This window comes from Anarrhichthys ocellatus, unplaced genomic scaffold, assembly GCF_004355925.1.
Source record: "Anarrhichthys ocellatus isolate YVR2014 unplaced genomic scaffold, GSC_Weel_1.0 scaffold7, whole genome shotgun sequence".
Lineage (NCBI taxonomy): Eukaryota > Metazoa > Chordata > Actinopteri > Perciformes > Anarhichadidae > Anarrhichthys > Anarrhichthys ocellatus.
The window spans coordinates 12,382,203-12,397,389 of record NW_022280037.1 but is presented as its reverse complement, the minus strand read 5'-3'; the positions used below and the strand labels follow the sequence as shown (position 1 = coordinate 12,397,389).

Below are 15,187 nucleotides of genomic sequence, written 5' to 3'. Positions count from 1 at the left end.
AAATCAAGAGAGAAGTAGAGTCATTTTCTCATAGACTTCTATACAACCAGAGGAGTCACCCCCTGATGGTCAGTAGAGAGAATGCAGCTTCAACACAAGAAGCATCTTCTCTACCTGTTGCTCCGTAGCAGCCAGCTCGTGGAGCAACGCTTCATGCTTCCTCAGCTGTGACATCACTCCTCTCAAATCCTTCGCCACGTCATCGGGGATGCTCTTCTGTCGCTCCTAGAGAGAGAGAGGGAGGAAGGGAGGAGAGACTCTGAGGGTTTTTAACTTCAACATGTGAGCATGTGATGTTCCGGTAGAGAGAGGTTCAGTAGAGAGAGGTTCTGTAGAGAGGTTCAGTAGAGAGAGAGGTTCAGTAGAGAGAGGTTCTGTAGAGAGAGAGGTACAGTAGAGAGAGCGGTTCAGTAGAGAGAGAGGTTCTGTAGAGAGAGAGGTTCTGTAGAGAGGTTCTGTAGAGAGAGAGGTTCTGTGGAGAGCGGTTCAGTAGAGAGGTTCTGCAGAGAGGTTCAGTAGAGAGAGGTTCTATAGAGAGAGGTTCTAACCTGGATGAGGGTCAGAGCATCGCTCAGGTCTCTATAGAAGCGGTGACACCCCTCGGCTCTCTGCAGCCGATCCTGACGCTCCCTGGCCACGCTCCTCAAATCCTCCCAGCATGCACTGCAAACAAACGTCAAAAGTTAAACACAAAGCTCACTTCATCTCCACACAAGGAGGAACATTTAGAAATTGGCAGCAAGTCATTTGGGTGGAAACAGCATGATGTCGTCAGCACAAAGAAAACCTTTAGAAAATGATCTGATAATGTAAATATGAAGCTTTCAAAGAGTTAACATTTTTAAATTCATCTGCATTTTACTGGTCAAACTACCTACCGTCCCTACACCTGGGCGTGAACACCTGGGCGTACCTGAGCTGCTGCAGCGTGTCTCTGACCTCAGAGCTCTGAGGGTGCTTGTTGAGGATCAGTCCAGCAGAAAGATCTCTGCAGCTCTGAAGTCTCTCCTCTCCAACCTCAAGCTGCTTCAGGAAACTTTCAAACTTCCCCCGAAGTATCTGAAACGTCAAAAAACACAAATCTTTTACGTCACGGTGACCTTTATAGATTACATATATATATATATATATATATATATTACCAGTACTATAAATAGTAAGTATATGGTGGAGCCGATATTAGATTTCTGAGGCCGGTACAGTTACAATAAATATTTTGGAGTTTAAGAAATGTGGCTGATGTATTGACAGATATAAATAAAAAGTAAAACATAACATATGCACAATAGATTGACAAAGATCCTGATTTTTATGTAGTGATGGAATATTTTAAAAATAAAGCTGGTGGACAAAATCTTTCAAATGACCTGAAACCTGACCTCTGACGTTTACATATCAGGAGACATAATATCAGGGTCCCGTTAACGAGATGTAACCTGCACATGTTGGTAGTCGTTGCCCAGGTCCTGAGACTCTGCCGTCTGTCTCTGCTGGTCCATCCAGTCCTCGAACTCTGAGGACTCTCTTCTGAACTCGTGGAGATGGAGGACTTCCTTCAACCTCTGACCCCTGGAGGGACAGACAAGTTATTAATCGGATTTATAGAAGCTGATCTAAGTGCTTTAAAACACTCCTCCTCTGAGTCTGAACTCAGTCACATGTGAACACAGATTTATACATTCAGCAAACATCAACTTCCAGATAATATCATTACAAATATATTATTTCTAATGTCCATCCAGAATAAATGATCATAAATCTGCTTATGAATCATAGAAAGAAGACACTCTTTAAATGTGCAGAAGTGATCCAGTGATAGTTGTCATTACAGCAGACTTTTAATTGTAATTTAATAACAAATATTGGCTTAAAACACGGGGCTCAGTTTGTAGTACTGAGTATTTGTAGTATCGTACTGAGTATTTGTAGTACCGTACTGAGTATTTGTAGTATCGTACTGAGTATTTATAGTATCGTAATGAGTATTTGTAGTATCGTAATGAGTATTTGTAGTATCGTAATGAGTATTTGTAGTATCGTACTGAGTCAGTATTTACCTGAGAGCAGCCTGGTGCTGCAGCTGCTGGTTCAGGCTGCTGAGGCGACCGTGAGGCCTGCTGAGCTCCTCCAGGCTCCAGTTGTGAACCGCCTGCTCCACCTGGTCTCCCAACTCCTCCACCTCCACCTCCAGAACCTCCAGCTGGCCCTCCAACACCTACAGCCCAGGGAATCGCACACACGTGCTGCTACGTTACACCATTTTACCATTTTGTTTAAATACAGATATTCACAGAAAGGATTTGGAAAATAAGGAACATTTTGGGAGTTCTATCTGTGCAAAAGATGCAAAGAAAAGTTGAGAAGGAGTTCCACAGGGAAGGATCTGAGGTCCCCTATTGTTTTGGTTTAGGATAAATATGTAGGTTTTCCTCATCAAAAAGTCTAAATATGACTACACCTACATTATACACTGTTGAGTTGTGTCATTTTACTTAGGCATCTGTCAATGGTGTCATAACCTCTTTGTGCAGCGCTTTGTGTGGTTGTCCACCAGAAGCTGACTGACTTTATATCCACCTTATAACACATCTTTGTGTTTTCTAACTATATTTTGACCGGGTGGGTGAAGGGTTTTAGTTGTCGGACGTCTTTGGGACGTCCTGCGTCAGAGAAACACTTTTAACGTGAAGCTGCTTTATTTAGTGTTTTTTTTAACCGGTTTTAAACAGCAGGTCTATTTGTAGAAGAAGCTGACTGCAATGAAGACAAAAACTCCCATGATGCCATGCTGCTTCACCACGAGAAAATAAGCAGAAAATGATCCCATATTTAAGAGCAGCCCTCTCTCTCAGAGTGAGTGTACCTGGTGTTTGGTGAGGAGACTCTGAGTGGCCAGCTGGTCTTTGCCGTAGTCGTCGGTGTTCACCAGAGTGAGGGTCTCCGTCAGCCTGGACTCCAGCTCAGAGCAGTCCAACAGTAGCTGGAGGGACGGTGCACAGTCAGCACAAAACGCCGCCATAAACAAAAACGCTTTCTCAAATGTATAAATAAAAAATCTCTCTCACCTGTTCTCTGGTGATGGCCTTGCTCAGGTGAGCTGCTCTCCTGTTGCAGGCCTCCTCTAGCTCCTCCCACTCTGCACTCAGGTGTTTGCACCTGCAACAAAAACATGAAAACAACCAGTCATTTATCGAGGAGATTAGAACATTTTGACATGAAAATCAAAAGAAAAATGTCACAATCGACCCTCGAAGAGAAACACAACAGCACCTCTGGAGCAGTTCTTTGTCCGATTTGCTGGATTTGGCTAGGCCCCGCCCCTTTTCCAGGATGTGGTTCAGGTGTTTTCGGTGGGCGTTCACTTCCGCCTGCAGCTCCTGTGTGAACACATCCAATTTTAGCTGGTTTTTGATTAATAAAACGTTCAGAAGGAATAATAAAATGGACCTTTATGTGTCACAAATCACCCTTTGTTTTGTTTTTTTCACCGTCATTGTTATTCTGAGCTGTTTAGATGAACAAATGAAGAATAATCCAGCTGGCACCTTGTGTTTCTGCATGAGGCTGATGGCTCCAGCCAGAGACTTGTCGTATCCTGTGGATCCAGAGGCAGGAACCCGTTCAGAGATCCAGCTGAGCTCCAGGTCCACGTCGTGATGAAACCCAAACAGCAGCACCGACACCTCCAGCTGAGCTCGACGGCGGTCCAGAGGCTTCTGGAGAGACTTGAACCTGCAGCACAAAGATCCTTCAGACAGCATGTCCCACTACATCTAAGAGAATATCAGCTTCCTCCTTTTCCTTCTCAAAATAAAAGTCCTGCTCCTCTGTGGAAACAGCACCATCATGACTAGAAGTAGAGATAACTCAAACATGTCTTAATGCAGAATAACACAGTTACTATGACATCAACCATAGAAAATTAAAATAACACAAGTGTATTTTCTTTGATAATGTATTTGACAAAAAATAGCAAACAATGGAATCTATATAAACAACATTTTTCCAAGTGTTACGAATGTTGGAAAAAAAATGGAGGCTCCAGGTGCTATATTTGTTAAGTTATTTACATTTTTACATCCTCTTCTTCCAGCCTCTGTGCTCAGCAGCAGTTCAGTCAAAGTTTCACAGAATTAAATAATAATAAATATTCAAATATTGAGGTTTTATTGGGTTTCAGTGGGACGCTTTAGTCCTTAAAGGTCTGAGTGTCTGTATTTTGGCTTTATAGTTTATTATAGGAGCTGAAACTCTTTGACCTGTTGGCGGAGCTAGAAGACAAGTAAAAAAAAGGACCACCAAAGTCATTGGAGTTCATCCTCTGGGGACCGTGAATGTGGACTCACAGAGTGAGGTAGGTGTCGGTCTCACGGAGGATCCTCTGGGAGTCGAAGTGATTGGAGGCGAGGCGTTTGGCCCGGCTGACGATGGAGTTGATCTTCTCCGCCAGCTCCTTGGCCTCCTGCTCCAGCTGCTGATGCTCCTTCACACAGAAACAGTTAAAAGTTATGTATGCATGTTTATTGTTAACCATCACAGTGTAAATAAAGTTTTACCGTTAACCATCAGAGTGTAAATAAAGTTTTAACGTTAACCATTAGAGTGTAAATAAAGTTTTAACGTTAACCATCAGAGTATAAATAAAGTTTCATTGTTAACCATCAGAGTGTAAATAAAGTTTTCAGTAGAACATGTGTTTCTAGTCTCTGATCTCTGATCATGTTTCATTGTAAACAACCAATCAGTGTTTAAACCAACAGGAGGAGAGCTAGTAACATTAGCAGCACCGCTAACGGCTAACCAACGGAGGTTCACTTCAGTTACACTATGATGCCTTCAGGCTCTGCTCAGTGAACATGAGTACTGGCTGAAGGTACATTATAACGTTATCATGATGTGTTCACGTGTAATCTGTAACATGTAGTTTTGGCGATAAACTTGAATAAATCCAGTAGTTTGAAGGAGATGTTTTCATATGTATATAAAATAGATATTAGAGATGAATTATGAGCTGTTTAACTTCCTAACACGAGCTCTAAGCACATTATTATACATCATTAATAATAATGACATAAAAATATAATCTTGTATTTCCTTATCTTTTGAATAGTGTGTTTTTATAAAGAAAAAAACACCATAAATTACTATAACAAAGTAAAAGTATAACATTTAGTATTTTTGATGGTTTACTGTCAATTCAGTTGTCACCAGTTATTTGTTTTGTTAAACTTTTTTGGGATAATAAATGTTTGAAATTTGAGTAACTAAACTAGACCGGACAACTACGGAGCTCATATAAAACGCCCCCCCCCCCACCTTCAGAAGCTGTCGGCTGGAGCGGAGGTCGTGACCTTTGGCAGCGTTGTTCAGCATCCACTGGATGGCCTCGATCTTCAGCTTGGCATCCTAAAGGGAAGGAAACAGGAATGAGCTTCTCTTTGAGCCTCCAGTAGTGAAGTCACTAGTTAAGTGTTCTACCTGCAGCAGCTCCATCAGCTGCTCCTGCTGCCCCGCCTGTCTCAGTTTGTCTCCTCTGTCGGCCATCTTGTCCTGGAGTCTCCTCCACCGGCTGCTGACCTGAGTGGACTTCCTGCCGATGCTCTGACTGCTGTAGTGCTCTTCAGCCAGCATCTCCTGCCCGAGCTGGACATGAACACGCATAATTTAATGCACAGTGTGAGATAGACATCAAATCATTGGACTAGGAACTGGTTTACCTGAATCAGTCGGTCCAGCCAGACCTGGTTGGCCTGCATCTCCTTCTCGGCCGCCTCGTGCCTCTTCAGCTTGGGGAGGACGTTGGTGGGGTCGCGGTACGACTCGTCCTCCGCCACCTTAAACTTCTCCTCCATCCACAGCAGCAGCTCGTCTGCGTCTCTCTGGAACTCCTGCAGACATTTTGACATTTATCTGTTCTTAGATCTTCGGTCAGAGTTTGCTATTTTAAATTATGTCTAAAACTAAGATTTGTCAGCAAAAATCTCTCAACCCTCCGGGGAAAAACTCCACAAACAGAATTGTTAATCAAACAAATAATGTATCATTTGGAATAAATGTGTTGAAATGGAGTTAAAACTTGAGATGAACTTCGATATCTTAGAGTTTTATAGCAACAGATCTGAATTACTTTAACTCTCCCTTTAAAGAAGTTGCTGACGTCTTTAGAGGACAAAATTGTCATAAAACTGCCACAAAAATATATATTTTAATATAATTTTCTACTTTGCCTCCTGAAATGTTTTAATCCTTTCTTTGTAACTCATGATGTATAAATAAAGTGTATGAATATTAAAGTTCTTCTCTACTGTGAGTATTCCACAGAGAAACAGAATATTAGAGCGGAGCTCTATAAAGAATAAATACCTGATATTTCTTGGAGTCCAGCAGCAGACTCCTCCTCCTCTCGCTGCTCTCCTTCAGCTTCCTGTTGGCCTCCTGGACGCTGCTGCTCCTCTCCTTGATGCTTCAAGACCAAAACACACGTCACAACAGTTCAGTTGGGACTCTAACGCTGCTGAGGAAATGTAGATCTTGACGTCGTGTCTCTTACCGTTTGGCAGCGTAGTGTCGTTGGTCAATGAGCTCCCGGCTGCGTTCGGTGAACCGATCCACCCGTTGGTCCAGAGCCTTCAGGAGACCCTCCAGCTCGTCCTGTCGGCCCAGAAGACTGTGGACGCTGTCCACCGAGTCCTGAACCAGCAAACATACAGAATCATCAAAACACACATTAAATTATAACTTCTGATCGTTCTTGTCACATGATGCCACATTGTGAATTGAATTAATAGTAAACACACGAGAAAGACCCCGTGTCTTCATGGACCATGAAAACCCTGTCCCTCACCCCGACGTCTTTGACCCTCAGACGGGCTTCGTGTCCCGACAGCGCCGCCTCGATACGGTCTCCCTCCTGGTTCAGCCTCTGGAGCTCCGCCCCCTGCTCCAAACGCTCCTTCCTACTGGCCCAAAGCTCGTCGAGCTTGGACCAATCGGCTTTGAGTTTGTCCAGGGTTTGCTGGATGTCGACGCCTCCCGTCTTCCCGTTGGACGAGCCCTGCTGAAGAGATTTCCCCAACGTCTCCACCTCCTCACACCTGATGAAACAACATGGTGGACAATTATTAATTATTAATATTGAGCTTTTCTGTTGGGGGGGGGGGGAGGGCGTGATCTTCACCTGCTCCTCTGCTCCTCCATCTCCAGCCGGAGCTCCCGGTGTTGCTCCAGCAGGGCGACGGCCGAGGCCACGTCGGTGGCCGTCTCCTCCTCCAGGAGGCGCTCCTGCACCGAGCCGGTCCAGTGCTGCAGCTCCTTGGACCGCCGCTGGAAGCTCTGCAGGCCGCGGGCCTCCTCCAGGAGGCACTGTCTGTCTGCAGCCTGACGCTTCAGCTGGTCCGCAAACACAACAGCAGAAGTCTGAAGGTGATTTCTTACAGCTCTCAGAGGATCTAATACAGTTCAGTATCTGTGATGATGAGTTAAACTCAAACCTGATCCAGCAGAGCCTCCAGACCCCGGACCTCCTCCACGATGACTGCACTCTCTGCTGGACTGCAGTCCTGCTTCCTGGAACACAAGAAACGCACATCGTGGACTGGTGAAGCAGTTAAACATGAAACCAGCTGGATGATGTTCGGCTCTTTGAAACTTTCCTCCATTAAATGTTACTTTTAAAATCAGAACAGGAAACGGCTGTTATCACATTCACAGTTATCACAGCTATTTTAAATTATGTCTTAAATTAAGATCTGTCAGTAAGAATCTCTCGGCCATCAGGTGGACAAACTCCACAAACAGAATTGTTAATAAAACAAATTATGTATCATTTGGAAGTAAATGAATGGAGTTAAACCTTTAAACCTCTCTTTAAAAAAGTCTTTAGAGGACAAAAATATATATTTTAATATTATTTTCTACTTTTACCGAGTTAAATCTTTTAACTAACAGATCACAGTTACCAAATATTAATTCACGTAGAGAATTGTAACCCTTTAAATGACAGTTTGAATATATGATGATTTTACATTTTTGTCTTGAAGGGTCGAACGTGTCTGTATTTTGGCTAAAGTTTATTATAGACTTATTATAGGAGCCGAGGTTCATTGCATTGACACAGCAAACATTATGTAACAATTAAAACATATGAATATAAATTGAGGGATATTTAAGGTTTCATGAGACAAAAGGTGATTTTTTAAATTAATGATATCAAATCTTTGCATTAAACTTCTACAAAAGTGTAGAAGTGTTTTCGTTAAACCACTGAGGTTACTGCAGTCTGGATCAGTAGCCCGTACATCTTGGCGACGCTCTTCAGGTAGGCGATCTTGGCCTCCAGTGTCTGGATATCTCTGAGGGTCTGGGTCTGGTTCTTGTCCTCGGCCATCAGGGTGAAGGAGCTGCAGCCCGCGTCTACGACGTTGAGGCCAGACAGCTGACCCTGCAGCTGAGCTTTGGCCTCCCGGCAGCTCAGCAGGAAGGACTGAACATCTGCCGTGCTCAGCAGCTCGTGGCCCTTCTCCTCCTTCAGCCGCTGGATCCGATCCCACCTGCAGACGCCAGGGACCAGGAAGAGACCAGAGTCCAGGTTAGGACAGGTGGAACCGCATCAAAGATCATGAACCAGTTCAGTACTCGTTAGTGTCACTTGAGATATTTGTACCTGTTGGAAACTCTCCTCTGTCCGTCCAGGATCTCTCTCTGTTTGCTGTGTCGGCTCTTCACCAGCTCCTCCGCCATTCGGATGATGTCTTCCAACTGGCCACGCCCACTCGCCAAATCAGTCAGGAAGTTCTAGAACAGGCAGTCAAATCTCAAATTTAAATATATTTTACTTTGAAAAAAACGGTCGATTTGACTTCACGTGGTTTGAATATTCTAACATTTTAAAAAAACTGTTCATCAATATTTTATGTGACGTTATTTCAATTTCACTACAATATTCAAAAAGTTGTATTTAAGTTGCTCATAATCATTGACAACAAAAATTAAGATGCAAACAAATAATAAGAAAGAAATTGTTGTACTAATTTAATAAATGAATCCTTCAAGTTAGCGACTGTGGCTAAGTGGAGAGCAGGGCCGTCCTTCAATCAGAGGATCGACAAGATATAAATCCTCCACATTCTCCAACTACAACAAACCAACACCACAACAAAATAACAAGAAAACATCCTTTGTTGATCAGATTGTATCTATTTGTAAAAGAGTTAACTGAAGCAGTCGGCACTACATCCTGTGAAGTAGTTAACGTTAACCATCACAGTGTAAATAAAGTTTTTCCGTTAACCATCACAGTGTAAAGAAAGTTTTAACGTTAACCCTCACAGTGTAAAGAAAGTTTTAACGTTAACCATCAGAGTGTAAAGAAAGTTTTACTAACTCAGCAGAACATGTGTTTCTAGTCTCTGATCTCTGATGATGTTTCATTGTAAACAACCAATCAGTGTTTAAACCAACAGGAGGAGAGCTAGTAACGTTAGCAGCACCCCTAACGGCTAACCAACAGAGGTTCACTTCAGTTACATTATGATGCCTTCAGGCTCTGCTCAGTGAAAATGAGTACTGGCTGAAGGTAAATTATAACGTTATCATGATGTGTTCACGTGTAATCTGTAAAATGTAGTTTTGGTGATAAACTTGAATAAATCCAGTAGTTTGAAGGAGATGTTTTCATATGAATATAAAATAGACATTAGAGATGAATTATGAGCTGTTTAACTTCCTAACACAAGCTCTAAGCACATTATTATACATCATTAATAATAATAATCAGTAAAAATAATAATGATAGTACAAATACAATCTTTTATTTCCTTATCGTTTGAATTGTGTGTTTTTATGAAGGAAAAAACACTATAAATTACGATAACAAAGTAAAAGTATAACATTTAGTATTTTTAATGGTTTACTGACTTCAGAGCGGTTGAAATCATTTTTGAGACGGTGACGAAAAATAATATTCTGGATCCTTGTAGACCGGAAAGACCAAAAGTTCTATCTGCTACCGTTTTTCTATTGTTCTGATCCGATCAGTGAGTTTTATGATCCGTTGCACCACTACTCTGATGTGTGAAGAAGTTTTATATATTTTCAGAGAAACACTTTTTAACAATCTTCACCTCGTATTTAGCCTGAACGGCTCCCAGGTTGTCTGCGTCGGTGCTGAAGGAGTTCAGGACGTTCTCCTTGTCCTCCATCCATGACTCAAACTCCTGACAGCCGTTGTAGAACCGATGCAGACGCAGCGTCTCCTGCAGACTCCTCGTCTTCGTCTGCAAAACAAAACAAACCAGAAAATCTTAATTTACTGCATCAATTTCCTCCAGACAAAACTCCATTTCCCAGGCTGCCCCTCTCTTACCGTGACCAGGAGGAACAGGGAGTTGTAGTCCCGGTCCAGCCCGGCCTGCGTGCTCTCCACCGTGTCTCTCTGGTACTGTGGGTCCGGCAGCCATGTTGTCTGGATCTCGGCCGTGCCGCGACGCATCGAGCGGCTGCGCCTCGGACGACTCGACTTCCTGCTCGGGCTCTCTGGCACGCCATTGGCCGAGGAGGTGGGAGGAGCCTGAGCAGAGTGAGGGAGAAAAATTACTTATTATTGATCTAAAATGACTCATGACACGACAATGACATCAAAACATTCGCCTGATAATGCTCCATTATTAACAACAAAATCTGTGCTGGAGTCTACAGGAGGAAAGCTAGCTAGCTAGCTAGCTGCTAGCAGCACAGTCCTGCTTGGCTAAAAAAAATTAGTATTGGTCGAGAGCAGATTATAACGCCATCATGTATGTGTTCAAATGTAATCTTGTAAAATGTAGTTTTTTGGCGAAATTAATAATGAATCTGCAAAAAACAATATGCAAACGGTAATAAAGTAGTTTTGTTTTTACCACGGTATCGACTATATTTCTGGTGTCGTGACATCCTATTTTAAAGCCTAAAGACTTTAAAATAGGTGTCTGATAATTGATCTAATTTAAATGTTATTGATTATTGACCGTACGGTGGCTGGCAGGAGACTCAGGTAGGTTTTGGGGACGAGCTGCTGGTTTCCTCTGGCGTCTCTGGCCAGAACTCGGTCTCCGTCCGGCTCGGTGCCGACAACGGTTACGATCTCGTTACGATCCCACGGAAACTGACCTGCAATCAGTTTAGTTCAAAGTACATTTAAAAAAGGAAAAGTTCAAATAAAAACAAAATACATTCTATGTAAGACTCACCTCCTGAGGCTCTTTCAGTTTGCACTGATATACTAATGCTCCGTCACGCCATTCCAGAGAAAAACTTACATCCACTGATTTAACTATTTTCTTTTTTAAATATCGACCACCTGAAGTTACTTTTCCTACCAGTTTTACAACATTATTAATCTATTCTTGATCTATTCCAATTTAATATTAATAATAATATTAATATACATTATGAATATTTTTTGATTACTATAAATAATATTCATAACCAGAAAATACAACAGACTTGATCAAATCAGATAAAAATAAGACGATATAGAACAGATATACATATATGCATAACTTAGATGGAAAATAAAACCAACTGAACAATAATAATAATAATATTATTATAAAAAACTCAAAAAGTATTTTGCGGTCCATCGTGAAAACTAATCCCAAAAAGATTTTACTGACAGGAAATTAAACAAGAAATAAATTATTGACATGCACCTGGAAGTTTACTGACCAAACATCCTAACTAAAAAACTAACGTCTAATGTTTGTTTCCCATCATGCACTCCTGCAGACCTCCAGTACCTCTGCTGTATCTGAAGCGGACCTTGGCCTTGCTGTCATCACTCCCGGAGCCCCTCCCTCCCCTGGCGCTAGATGGCGGTGATGTCACCGCTCCTGGCGCCTCCTCGTCTCCGGAAGAGTCGCTGCATTGGATCATCTTACTCTGCTGAGGCTCCGTCTACACAGGAAGTGAGTCAGCGTAATTTTTTAGAGCTCTTGTGGACCGATATGCCGAGTTTTGATTCGAGTCCGGTACTCACAGTCAGAGTCGTTAGCTGGGCGGCGCTCCTCGCCTGCTCCGTCAGTCTCTTGATCTCCGAGGCGTAGGCCGCCATCTCCCTCTCCACCCGCAGGTGGCGCTGCAGCAACGCCGCCGTGCTCGACTCGTCCTTCCCATGATCCTCGCTGGTCAGCAGCGGTTTCCTGTCGCCCAGCCAGGAGTCGGCCTCCGCCACATCCGCAAAGTACTGAAAGGTGGAAAAAGGAGGTCTGAGGATCTGGTCCTCCTAAACCACAACCACGCTCAACAACTGTAACTAGGATTGTGGTTTATGGGGACACGGCAGGAAGCTCAAAAGAACACGACCACGAATCCTGATTGGATGATCAAAACACCTCATTGTGACATCTACACAATATTTCTATACATTTTATAATTAATAGGTGAAATATTGTGAAAACAAAGAAATTAAAACACAAAAGAATAAGTAATAAATTCTCAATGACCCGAAGGAAGCTCTAACTGCTTTTGGCTTTTATATTATATTATATTATATTATAGGATTGATAGATACAATTTTATTTTATTTTAGATAAAATAGATAACAAATAACATGGTAAAAAATATTAAATATAAAAATTCACAATATATACAATAAAATAGAATGATATTAACTAAACAATGGTGCAAAGATTTAACCAAACAAACAGTATAACGGTGTTATATACTTCCACAAGGCCTTAAGAATAAGGCTTTTGTTTGTATTTCTTCCCAAAGAAGACGTGCTAATCAATAGCCTAGCTACAAGGCTAGCTACTTTATTCATCACACTAGAGGGAATGAATAAACTCGAGGCTTCAAAACGTCAGTCCACAAACCGATGTGTGACATCACGATGACAGACAGATAAAACAAACTTTAATATATATTAAAATGGATAGATGGCGTTTCATTGGTCACCTGCTTGATGGCGGCGGCGGCCTGCAGTCTGTCGCGGCGTCCCGTCGCCTCGTCGGTCAGGCGGCTCCACTGCTTCTTCAGGGTTCGGATCCACTTCTGGACGGCTCGCTGGTCCGGCGGACTCTGTTTGGACAGCAGGTCCTGACCGCGACCCAGAACCCCCCGGTACAGGGTCTCCTGGGCCTGGAGCTCTGCCTCCAACGCCTGACAAGGAAGTAATTCAGATTAATGACACAAAAATGCAACAAATCAATATGAGTTTTAGTTTATTTGTAAAGATGAAATCTTCCACGTCATCATTTATTTAAATCCTTAATTTTTGTGGTAAATAAAACTCATTTAGATGTTGCAACGGGCCACTAAAGGCAAATAAATAAAGTAAATAAATACAAATACACTTGACATATCAAGCCATGATAAATAAATAAAAAATGTTCTTATTTTTTTATGTATGAAATATGCTCTATAAATAAACTTTTATTTAGTAATTCACCAAAGTAATTCAGATCAAAGGCATTATAATAACAAGTTTTTATTCGATGTAAAATCAAGAAAAGTTCTCTGAAAGTTTTGTTTAAGTATTTAAGAATCAAACGCATGAAAAGTAAAGTGTGAACAAGAAGAAACTTTAACTGAAGAAATTAAATAAGTTTAATGAGCATGAACATTTTTATTGTTGTTATTACTATTATATTTGTTCCCCTGATGTCGTGTGTGTGTGTGTGTGTGTATTAGGTCCATCTTGTGTGTATGTGTGTGTGTACTACCTTGTGTTTGTGTTGACTCAGCTGGATGTGGTTCAGGTCTCGTCCTAGTCCGGCGGTCTGGAGCCTCAGCCAGCGTTCATAGAGCCAGAACTCAACCTCCTCACAGTCAGAGAAGAACTCAAACAGCCTCAACTGAGCCTCCAGCTGTCTCCTCCTGATGGGGCGGAACCAATAGAGGAGAGGAGGAAACAAGAGAAGAGAGGAAAACAAGAGAGGAGGAAACAAGAGAAGAGAGGAAAACAAGAGAGGAGGAAACAAGAGAGGAGAGGAAAAGACGTAAGAGAAGGAAACAAGATGAAAGGGTAAAAGGAGATGAGAGGGGAGAGAAGGAGGAAACAGGAGGGTAAAGGAAACAAGACAGAAGAGGAGAAGAAAGACGAGGAGGATACAAAAGAGGAGATGAGTGGAAAGGAGAGCAGATGAGGATGCAAGAGAGGTGAGGAGAGGAGGAAACAAGAGTGGAGAGGAAAAGACATAAGAGAAGGAAACAAGATGAGAGGGTAGGAGGAGACGAGAGAGGAGCGAAGGAAACAAGAGAGGAGAGGTGAGGAGTGATGTATATTCATATATTAATATATTTAGTAAACGGTCTGTTTCTTAATTTTTATCCATAAAGTGAACAGAAGTAAACCTGCTGCTGCTGAGAGAAACCAGAGATCTGTACTGAGAGTCCAGAGCTCTCACTCTGCTCTGAATGTGAGGAACGTCAGTCTGCTTCATCTGAGAGGAAGAAACACGAGGACCTCCTTTAAAAACACCTGATGGGATGCTGATATATTAACATAATCAATATGATGATATATTAACTTAACCAGTATGATGATATATTAACATAATTAATATGGTGATATATTAACATAATCAATATCTTACCTTCATCGTCGTGATGGTTTCTCCGTGAGCTGAGATCTGAGCTTCCAGGAGGTCTTGTTTCTGAAGGAGAGACTCCGCCTCCGCCAGCTGTTTACCCAGTTCAGAGGAACTGGCCTGGGACTGGGAGACAGGGGAGAGATGGAAAAACATGTTTATTTAGATAATCACAAAAACTACACCGTTTATCAGAGACAGAAGCTGTAAAAACTCTCATAATTGTCAGATGTTCTTCTTTCTGACGGTCCTTGAACACATTATGTGTGACGAACACTTCAGTCAGAAAAATGACTACATGCATTTATTTTATTTTGTAAACGCATAAATTTCCTGTTCCTGTGCAGCATCCTCCTTAATAATTAATAACAACAATTATTGTTATTGTTATCATTATTAGTGTCAGTGTGAACTCACCTGTAGTTCTTTCAACTCCTGGGAGACGAGCTCGATGGCTCGGAGGATGCTGAGGTTTTCAACTACGTTTCCCAGCAGCCCCCTCTGCTCTTGGAGCTGCTGCAGTAGGTCCTTCCATCGATGGCTAATGTTCTCCTCTCTTACAAACACAGAACACAAATATATTATTATATATATATATATATATTATATATATATATTAT

The 15,187-nt window shown here is 42.1% G+C and overlaps 1 protein-coding gene across 1 annotated transcript in view; it reads right to left on the bottom strand.

Annotated features, from left to right (window-relative positions):
* The window catches only part of sptbn5 (spectrin, beta, non-erythrocytic 5), a 52,705-nt gene that overhangs the window by 21,425 nt on the left and 16,093 nt on the right, over positions 1 to 15,187 (bottom strand). The window contains exons 9-38 of the mRNA XM_031847217.1: positions 14,985 to 15,123; positions 14,574 to 14,693; positions 14,332 to 14,420; positions 13,701 to 13,854; positions 12,934 to 13,137; positions 12,014 to 12,220; positions 11,775 to 11,931; positions 11,009 to 11,145; positions 10,364 to 10,567; positions 10,122 to 10,274; positions 8,663 to 8,793; positions 8,298 to 8,549; positions 7,491 to 7,566; positions 7,178 to 7,389; positions 6,845 to 7,094; positions 6,551 to 6,690; positions 6,364 to 6,463; positions 5,718 to 5,888; positions 5,479 to 5,643; positions 5,317 to 5,406; positions 4,347 to 4,483; positions 3,546 to 3,732; positions 3,271 to 3,377; positions 3,066 to 3,156; positions 2,864 to 2,980; positions 2,058 to 2,215; positions 1,437 to 1,569; positions 914 to 1,059; positions 549 to 663; positions 115 to 225 (exon numbers count right to left, since the gene is read on the bottom strand). Coding sequence (XP_031703077.1) covers positions 115 to 225; positions 549 to 663; positions 914 to 1,059; positions 1,437 to 1,569; positions 2,058 to 2,215; positions 2,864 to 2,980; positions 3,066 to 3,156; positions 3,271 to 3,377; positions 3,546 to 3,732; positions 4,347 to 4,483; positions 5,317 to 5,406; positions 5,479 to 5,643; positions 5,718 to 5,888; positions 6,364 to 6,463; positions 6,551 to 6,690; positions 6,845 to 7,094; positions 7,178 to 7,389; positions 7,491 to 7,566; positions 8,298 to 8,549; positions 8,663 to 8,793; positions 10,122 to 10,274; positions 10,364 to 10,567; positions 11,009 to 11,145; positions 11,775 to 11,931; positions 12,014 to 12,220; positions 12,934 to 13,137; positions 13,701 to 13,854; positions 14,332 to 14,420; positions 14,574 to 14,693; positions 14,985 to 15,123 — 4,453 coding nt within the window. The remainder of the gene's footprint in view (positions 1 to 114; positions 226 to 548; positions 664 to 913; positions 1,060 to 1,436; positions 1,570 to 2,057; positions 2,216 to 2,863; positions 2,981 to 3,065; positions 3,157 to 3,270; positions 3,378 to 3,545; positions 3,733 to 4,346; positions 4,484 to 5,316; positions 5,407 to 5,478; positions 5,644 to 5,717; positions 5,889 to 6,363; positions 6,464 to 6,550; positions 6,691 to 6,844; positions 7,095 to 7,177; positions 7,390 to 7,490; positions 7,567 to 8,297; positions 8,550 to 8,662; positions 8,794 to 10,121; positions 10,275 to 10,363; positions 10,568 to 11,008; positions 11,146 to 11,774; positions 11,932 to 12,013; positions 12,221 to 12,933; positions 13,138 to 13,700; positions 13,855 to 14,331; positions 14,421 to 14,573; positions 14,694 to 14,984; positions 15,124 to 15,187) is intronic.